The 9,813-nt window shown below is 41.3% G+C and overlaps 2 protein-coding genes across 2 annotated transcripts; both read left to right on the top strand.

Moving 5' to 3' along the window:
- Window positions 1–164: 164 nt before the first annotated feature.
- LOC306832939 (bis(monoacylglycero)phosphate synthase CLN5-like) lies at window positions 165–3,091 on the top strand (the record flags this gene model as incomplete). The annotated part of the gene is made up of 2 exons (XM_079357961.1): window positions 165–198; window positions 2,227–3,091. The coding sequence occupies 2 exons, from the start codon at window positions 165–167 to the stop codon at window positions 2,712–2,714; spliced, it is 522 nt and encodes a 173-aa protein (XP_079214087.1). The 3' UTR covers window positions 2,715–3,091.
- Window positions 3,092–5,540: 2,449 nt separating this feature from the next.
- Window positions 5,541–8,236, top strand: LOC306832940 (bis(monoacylglycero)phosphate synthase CLN5-like; the record flags this gene model as incomplete). Its single annotated transcript, XM_079357962.1, has 3 exons — window positions 5,541–5,556; window positions 6,770–6,856; window positions 7,603–8,236. 3 exons carry the CDS (start codon window positions 5,541–5,543, stop codon window positions 8,088–8,090), a joined length of 591 nt encoding a protein of 196 aa, XP_079214088.1. The 3' UTR covers window positions 8,091–8,236.
- Between the last annotated feature and the right edge of the window lie 1,577 nt (window positions 8,237–9,813).

Below are 9,813 nucleotides of genomic sequence, written 5' to 3' on the forward strand. Positions count from 1 at the left end.
AGTCTTAATAAGCAACATGAACACTGACATGGAATGCAGCTGACCATTGTCACGGAAACCAGCCTGCAAAACAAACAAACAAACTCCTTACAGGCTCACTGTGATTGGCTAGTAGTTTGCATCTATATTTCAATAGAGTGTCAAAGTCCTGTCTACTAGTAGGGATGGGAATGGAAAACGGTTTCTTTCTGAGACCCGGTTCACAGCATTCCAAGTCCTAAGAATCGTTTATATGCTTGGCTGTCAGTTCTATGGAGCTAGAACAGTCTCATACTGAATAAATACACACAGAAATAGACTGGTATAGTTTTGAGCCCTAAAACCAGGAAGTGAGTTAGCATTTTAGCGTCATGGGTTCCTAACTCTAAAAGTCAATGGGGATTTTGAATGAGTTTGTGTTTAGACACCTGTAATAAGGTCTGTGGTTAACGCAAGCTGAATAGATGTTGACGTTTTGTTCGACGAGATAAACTATGTCAGTTAAGATCCAACTTGTGAATTTTAAAGTTTTTACGCAAACTTTAAACAGCGGTTGCTAATGAGTAGCTAATGAGAAACTGCAGTGGTTGTTACAGACATTACACGTCATCATGCCAGGAACTCTTTCCCTAATCCACCTTACAACCTCTAGTCATGTTTTTCAGTGTTCTTGCAAATATTAGGTTAATCTAATTGATTTAGCTTGATTTAAAGCTCGAGTGGTTTTCAGCGCTGCATGAAAAGTATTAACGTCTGAGGAGTTTTCAATGGAGGGTTGAAAAGTTGTTTTCTTAAAGTAAATCAATGTAATGCAAGGAGGATAATTTGCCAAATACTTCTAGAGATACTTCAAAGATAACACGTTTAACCCATCTGAAATGTGTGTAGTTAATAAAGACTAATTTTACCTGATTAACTAGTGGTATTTATCCCCATTTCTTTTTTTAAATTTGAATTCCAAATTCAAGAAATAAAACCCCTTTTTCTCTGTTAATCTGGATGAATGTTTTAAGATGCTTTTAGAGATAGTACAGTGGATAGAAAAGAAGCCTCCGCTTAGATTCAAACCCAAGTCACCCACTTGAAGGAGAACTTGTACATGACCCCAGATCTTTTTTTAACCACTGTAGAATAATGAAAAGACAGAATCACAGAATACATTCACAAATGTTTATTACCAGTATAAGACCACATTTCCAAACCAATCATTTTAATTTCATGACAGCAGTAAAGCAAAGAAGACCGAGCATTTAACAATACACGAGTAAAACTAAAGGACAGCGATATCAACACCAGTTTAATCCGAATAAATCTAACTCAGGATTCCCAGGTTAAGATAGCTGTGGCCAAGTTTTCCAAGAGAAGCCGACAGAACAATGATTGAAACCTGGACGAGACTCCACCTTGACTTCAGAGCTGCCGTCATTAACCGCACTGCAGGAGATCGATGACTTCCACTGGTCACAAAATGGCACCTTGGAGAAAATAGCAGAAATCACAGGTTAGACTTTGAACGTGGGGTCAAATATCTTTGTTCAACAGGAAATATAAATGCAGTACAAGTAGATTTGATGGCTTGCTTTTCGCTTTCTCCTCATCCCTGTCTCCTTTTACCTACTCTAGAAGAGTGTTTTGTGAGTTGTTCAAACTCACCTTTTTTCCCTCCTTTGACTGTCTGCGACTATTTTTTTTTTTAACTTTAAGGTACTGGTTTTTCATTTATAGTTTCATAAATATATAAGTTTGTTTTTTGTGGGGTTCAATTCAATTCAATTCAAAAAACTTTATTTGTCCCCGGGGGGCAATTCAAGGGCACACAGAGCAGCAGATAACGACAGTGCAACTATACTACGACATTTAACCAATCAAAAAAGAATAAAGTGTCAAGGGTGTTAGTACAGGTTAGAATACAATCACAACTTACAACTTTTTGGTTTTCAACTCACAGTACAAAACAGAAAGCCACCCATACGCCCCCAAACCCTCTTGTCTCCTCCACTCACCCTCCCAGTCTATCCCCCCACCCAAAAGCACCCTCAGTCTCACCCCAACAGGCTACTACTGTCCACTGTAAAGAATGATGATAACATAATATACATACATACATTTAGCCTTCTCCCTCTCGTGGTGCATTTAACCTTTTCTGGTTTTAGATGGAACTTGACATCCTTCATCCAGCAGACACGAGAAGGGGGCTCAGGGTCTTTGACCGCCATGTTTTAAAATCTGTTTTTGTTCTCTCCACAGGGAACCAGTTCAATGACATGACCCAGTGGGTCCAGGACGACAACCAGACGGGAATCTACTATGAGACGTGGACGGTCCGCTCTGACCCCAGTCCTAACGCCACAGTGTGGTTTGAGTCCTACGACTGCTCTCAGTTTGTCCACCGCACGTACAGGAAACTCACTGACCTGGGAGCAAAACTGTCCAGTCGGTCCCAAACGAACTACACAAAGATCTACCTGTACAGCGGAGAGCCCAAATACCTGGGCAACGACAGCGCCATATTCGGACAGCCTGCTCTGAAGAATCTGGCCGTGGACATTCGTACATTTTACCACACATTCAGACCACACCAGTCGTTTACAGACTTCACCATCAGCTTGTTGGAGGCTTATAAAAAGATAGTTGTGGACAAGAGCTTTTACCTGTACTACAACTTTGAGTACTGGCAGCTGCCAATGAAGTTCCCTTATGTGAAGATTACATATGAGGAGGTGCCTTTGCCTTAGCAAAAAAACTTGGACTACGAAAAGCAGCAAGCATTAATTTGTTTTCTGAATTGTTTTAAAGAATGCACAGATCTCTCAATCTGATACTAGTTATCTGATTTACGACTTCAGCCACAGTTGAACTAATAAGCTGTTTTTCCTGTCCTGTATGTGTAATGATTTGAGTCTGCTTGTTACCTACACACTGCTTTACTCACTCTAAAAAAAAAAAGTGTAATAAATGAATTGTATTTATTTTCTGCTCTGATTGTCTGAAAGCCAAAGATATTGACATTAAAAATGATATACATTTAAAAAAGGAAATATTTTGAGGTTTTGCTTGATAATCAATTTAAAAAATAGTTTAATGAATTGAAAGTTAACCTTGAGACGCGAGACAATGTCATCACTTGATGTAGCCTTTGAATAGACCGAGCTGCCTTTTCGTGTCTGTTGCCTTTCGTATTTAAGAAAAGAAATAAACATTTGCCACTGGTTCAAGCAAAACAGTGGGTAGTAACAAAAAACATTCACAATCATAATTCATTCACAATGTTTATTATTTTTTATTAATCATTATTTCATGGCCACAGATTCTTATTTGTGGCCAATGTCATTAGAAGCGCTCCGTAAAATGTCTGTTTACGTTTCTTTTTTTTTGTGTGTGCTTTTTTTATTGAACTAACTTTTTTGCTAGTTGATGGGAGAAACCTGAGCACCAGGAGTAAACCCGACCCTGACAAAGGATGGACATGTTAAGGGGGTTGGGGTAATTTTAATGGGGATGGGGGGGGGGGAGATGGGATCTACCATAGACTCCTCATTTTCTATACTTCTTCTTTGGCCTAGAGTTGACGATCCTCCGAGACTGACGCTTCACTATCTCCCGCGTGATGACGTAGGAACCGCACTGGCCGTCTTCCTCATCTGAGGACTCGTCTTTAGGCTTGACAAAGATGTTAAAAGTCTGCAGCTGCCGCTCCTCATCCTTGGCAGGGAAGTCATCCTCTGTCATGTTTTTCTTGATAGCAGACAGGTCTTTTCCCTTGAGCTTCTCACGCAGAACCTCTAACTTCAGCTCGCATTCTTCCATCAGCTCCAAAATATACTCATCGGATTCAGGAGACGCCTTCACCCTTCTGTCCTCAGGTAGTTTGATGTGTTCAAGTCTGTCAGCAAGTTTCTTTATCCACACTCTGAGGACAACAATGGTTTTATCAAGCTGTTTTTGAGGCTCTTTGCTTGCTTTATACCTACTCTGCTGAGCCAGCAGACGCTCCTTGCAAATGTCCAGCATCTCTTTGTTCTTTAAGAGCTGAGCTGCTGTGTTTACCTTCATGTCGTGACATTGTCCTTTCAGGATCTCCCTCTCTTCCATCAGTTGCTGCAGCGTCTTCTCATTCTCCCCCCTCTCATTCATCAGATGTTGCAGACTGTCTTTCTGAGAGAGTTTATTTAAGTCCTCTAAACTGGAGATTCCCATGGCTTCGTTGATCTTGTTGAAGGCCTGGAGCAAAAGCAACCTGGCTCCCTCCTCCTCTTCTGCCAACATGTTGATTTCCTGCAGGGCCTTGCCGTTCAGCTCGTCTCTCTCGTTATCAATTCTCCAGGTGTCATTAATTTCTTCCCACTGGGCCTTGAGCTTCTTGGTCTGTTTCCTAATGCTAGCTTTAGTTTGCTCTATCCTTGTGAATTTGTCATTGTAATTGGTCTCCAATTGCTCTATCTTAGCCTCTACAGCCTCTTTAGATTTCTTGGCGGCTGTGAGCCTGGACCGTGTGTGTTTAAGCGCCACTTTGTCCTTCTGTCTTTGTGCTTTCATTTTGTCCCTCTCAAACTGGTAAAACACAGCCTCATCCCGGTAGTACCTTATGGTTTTGGCGCATGACTTCATCGTTGTCTGAAGGTTACTCCACTCGATTTCTGCGTTGTTTATGCACTCCTTCAGCTCACACAGGTACTCGCAATCAGGATCTAGTACCTCGGTTTGAAAATCATCAGAGTCAACACAGAATGTACCTTCTTGCTCTTGGTCCTCGCGCTTGCTGTCATTCATGAGGTGACGGGCATTGATCTTCTTTTGCAATTTCTGGTTCTTTTTTTTTAAAGTGGCAAGGGCCTTCTCTATCGTCATTTTGGAGCACTCCATCCGCAACTCAGGGTTCTCATCTAAAGCAGCTTTGATTACTCTAGGATGTCTTTCATGTTCTGCATTTATCCGTTCCCTCAGCTGCTTATTTTGCTGCTTTAGCTTGTCGATTTCCTGGCGGTTGTGTTTGTGTTGGGCATCATTGCGGTCCTTGGTTGTGGCATCTTCAGCTGACTGTAGCTTGAGTTCAGCGCGCGCCTTGGCTATCTCCTCTTGTAGTCGACATTTCTTCTCATATCTGGAAGCCATTGTTATTGTTTTTAATGAACAAAGATAAACACAGTTCAAAGTGTACCTACACTAAATGACAGTTTGGCTATATAAAGATAGCTCAATAGTACTAGATAGTCCGTTTGTCCGTTTGTCCAGTTCTGAGTCAGCTCAGCTCGTAAAAGGCTAAATGTGAATTGACCTCTAATAGAGATAGGCCTATCTTATGACATCACATGCCTTTGATCTCTGACATAATGTCCTTTTTACAGGTAAATGTCCTTTTTGAACATTCTTTTTGAACATTCTAAAGCTTTATTTAAAGTCTTAATAAGCAACATGAACACTGACATGGAATGCAGCTGACCATTGTCACGGAAACCAGCCTGCAAAACAAACAAACAAACTCCTTACAGGCTCACTGTGATTGGCTAGTAGTTTGCAATCTATATTTCAATAGAGTGTCAAAGTCCTGTCTACTAGTAGGGATGGGAATGGAAAACGGTTTCTTTCTGAGACCCGGCTCACAGCATTCCAAGTCCTAAGAATCGTTTATATGCTTGGCTGTCAGTTCTATGGAGCTAGAACAGTCTCATACTGAATAAATACACACAGAAATAGACTGGTATAGTTTTGAGCCCTAAAACCAGGAAGTGAGTTAGCATTTTAGCGTCATGGGTTCCTAACTCTAAAAGTCAATGGGGATTTTGAATGAGTTTGTGTTTAGACACCTGTAATAAGGTCTGTGGTTAACGCAAGCTGAATAGATGTTGACGTTTTGTTCGACGAGATAAACTATGTCAGTTAAGATCCAACTTGTGAATTTTAAAGTTTTTACGCAAACTTTAAACAGCGGTTGCTAATGAGTAGCTAATGAGAAACTGCAGTGGTTGTTACAGACATTACACGTCATCATGCCAGGAACTCTTTCCCTAATCCACCTTACAACCTCTAGTCATGTTTTTCAGTGTTCTTGCAAATATTAGGTTAATCTAATTGATTTAGCTTGATTTAAAGCTCGAGTGGTTTTCAGCGCTGCATGAAAAGTATTAACGTCTGAGGAGTTTTCAATGGAGGGTTGAAAAGTTGTTTTCTTAAAGTAAATCAATGTAATGCAAGGAGGATAATTTGCCAAATACTTCTAGAGATACTTCAAAGATAACACGTTTAACCCATCTGAAATGTGTGTAGTTAATAAAGACTAATTTTACCTGATTAACTAGTGGTATTTATCCCCATTTCTTTTTTTAAATTTGAATTCCAAATTCAAGAAATAAAACCCCTTTTTCTCTGTTAATCTGGATGAATGTTTTAAGATGCTTTTAGAGATAGTACAGTGGATAGAAAAGAAGCCTCCGCTTAGATTCAAACCCAAGTCGCCCACTTGAAGGAGAACTTGTACATGACCCCAGATCTTTTTTTAACCACTGTAGAATAATGAAAAGACAGAATCACAGAATACATTCACAAATGTTTATTACCAGTATAAGACCACATTTCCAAACCAATCATTTTAATTTCATGACAGCAGTAAAGCAAAGAAGACCGAGCATTTAACAATACACGAGTAAAACTAAAGGACAGCGATATCAACACCAGTTTAATCCGAATAAATCTAACTCAGGATTCCCAGGTTAAGATAGCTGTGGCCAAGTTTTCCAAGAGAAGCCGACAGAACAATGATTGAAACCTGGACGAGACTCCACCTTGACTTCAGAGCTGCCGTCATTAACCGCACTGCAGGAGATCGATGACTTCCACTGGTCACAAAATGGCACCTTGGAGAAAATAGCAGAAATCACAGGTTAGACTTTGAACGTGGGGTCAAATATCTTTGTTCAACAGGAAATATAAATGCAGTACAAGTAGATTTGATGGCTTGCTTTTCGCTTTCTCCTCATCCCTGTCTCTTTTTACCTACTCTAGAAGAGTGTTTTGTGAGTTGTTCAAACTCACCTTTTTTCCCTCCTTTGACTGTCTGCGACTATTTTTTTTTTTAACTTTAAGGTACTGGTTTTTCATTTATAGTTTCATAAATATATAAGTTTGTTTTTTGTGGGGTTCAATTCAATTCAATTCAAAAAACTTTATTTGTCCCCGGGGGGCAATTCAAGGGCACACAGAGCAGCAGATAACGACAGTGCAACTATACTACGACATTTAACCAATCAAAAAAGAATAAAGTGTCAAGGGTGTTAGTACAGGTTAGAATACAATCACAACTTACAACTTTTTGGTTTTCAACTCACAGTACAAAACAGAAAGCCACCCATACGCCCCCAAACCCTCTTGTCTCCTCCACTCACCCTCCCAGTCTATCCCCCCACCCAAAAGCACCCTCAGTCTCACCCCAACAGGCTACTACTGTCCACTGTAAAGAATGATGATAACATAACATACATACATACATTTAGCCTTCTCCCTCTCGTGGTGCATTTAACCTTTTCTGGTTTTAGATGGAACTTGACATCCTTCATCCAGCAGACACGAGAAGGGGGCTCAGGGTCTTTGACCGCCATGTTTTAAAATCTGTTTTTGTTCTCTCTACAGGGAACCAGTTCAATGACATGGCCCAGTGGGTCCAGGACGACAACCAGACGGGAATCTACTATGAGACGTGGACGGTCCGCTCTGACCCCAGTCCTAACGCCACAGTGTGGTTTGAGTCCTACGACTGCTCTCAGTTTGTCCACCGCACGTACAGGAAACTCACTGACCTGGGAGCAAAACTGTCCAGTCGGTCCCAAACGAACTACACAAAGATCTACCTGTACAGCGGAGAGCCCAAATACCTGGGCAACGACAGCGCCATATTCGGACAGCCTGCTCTGAAGAATCTGGCCGTGGACATTCGTACATTTTACCACACATTCAGACCACACCAGTCGTTTACAGACTTCACCATCAGCTTGTTGGAGGCTTATAAAAAGATAGTTGTGGACAAGAGCTTTTACCTGTACTACAACTTTGAGTACTGGCAGCTGCCAATGAAGTTCCCTTATGTGAAGATTACATATGAGGAGGTGCCTTTGCCTTAGCAAAAAAACTTGGACTACGAAAAGCAGCAAGCATTAATTTGTTTTCTGAATTGTTTTAAAGAATGCACAGATCTAACCTCTCAATCTGATACTAGTTATCTGATTTACGACTTCAGCCACAGTTGAACTAATAAGCTGTTTTTCCTGTCCTGTGTTGGGTCCAGCCAGGATGGCAAAGTTCAGGCTGTGTATGTTTGGAGAACTACAACAAAAGACTCTTTATCCCAGCATGCCTTGCAGGTACTCCCAGAATGCTTTGCCACACCTAACACAGAGGTGTGAAGTCTGGGAGGTATAAAGCCGGCCATGTCTCATTGTTCTGCCTCTTTCAAACGTCGTCTGGCGACGTCCGAGGATACCCAACTCTGTTCCTGTTTCCAGCACGCTTCCCTTTTGTTTAAAGTTTTGGCGCGCAGCTGATCCAAGGCCTTGAAGCACACCGACGTCCTAATTTCCGAGCCTAGATCATCCACGTGAACGCATCTCAGAAGTATAGCGTTCTATTTCTCCCGTATCAAAACGGTATTGAGAGAGACTGTAAGGATTACGTCTCGTTCCGTCCTTTAAAGAAAGGACACCCACGGAGATCACCTCGCTCGACGGAGGACACGACGGCCCTGCTCAACCCCCTTTGGACACGCACCGCCATCTCCAAACAACTGCAGAAAGGCCGCTCCAGAACCTCTTTTCTTCCTTTCATCAACCGTGGACGAAACGGTTTCAAGTGAGGCTTAGCTAGGTCTGGGCAGTTAGATATAGAGAGTGTGTTTAATAACTGAGTTATTATAGTGAAACGGTGATAATATTTGCTTGGTGTTTGACCACTGTGTCTTAGATTTTACCAGAGTAAAATCTCCTTTGTTCTCTTTGTTTGACCGCTGTGTCTTAGATTTTACCAGAGTAAAATCTCTTTTGTTTCCTTTACTTGTGCCGCTGTGTCCCGCGTGTTTATCTGTGAGCTCCCACGTCATAACCGGGTAGTAGACTCACTATCAGAAAGACTAGTGTGAACGCCGTCTGATACAAATCCGGCCACTTGCTTCTGGTACGTGGCGTAAACTGTGCTCTGAGTTGTGGTGAGCTCCAGTCCGAGATTGAGCTGTCGAGGTGCGTTGTTTTCTCTCGCTCTCTCGCCTTTACACACACCTTTCGGTAGACACACACATAGATCTGTGGCTTTCCAGACGCTGCTGAAACGTAGATCACGTTCTGTGTCCGCCATCACGTGACCACGCCGCCATTTTTGATCGCTGTCTGTCTCTGTCTGTCCCTCCCCCTCTCACTCTCACACACACACACACACACACACACACACACACATACACACATGTGCCACGATTGTTTGTTCTGTTTGTTACTTGTAGTTTGGCTTATGATGGTTGTTTGTTTGATTGAGTTTCATTGATTAACTTGATGTTGCTTTGTTAAATAAATTCTATTATATTTTACAAAGTCGTTGTTTGTGATCACTGTGAATTTGCTTTGTGACTTAGGCTGGGTGAAAGGGCTTTGTGTTCGGATTTCACACCTTCAATTAAATACAGATTATTAATTATTAATGATATTGGTATTTAATTAAATAATTTGAGACTGATATTGGTAATATTTTGGTTGTTCCCTGTTTACAGGGTGGTGCCCCGAGGTTTATTAAACGCAGTTTAATAACAATTATTGATTTACATTAATAATTAAATAAACTTAATTATTAATTTATTTTGACAAT

Source organism: Symphodus melops, assembly GCF_947650265.1.
Source record: "Symphodus melops genome assembly, chromosome: 12".
In the NCBI taxonomy this organism is placed as follows: Eukaryota; Metazoa; Chordata; class Actinopteri; order Labriformes; family Labridae; genus Symphodus; species Symphodus melops.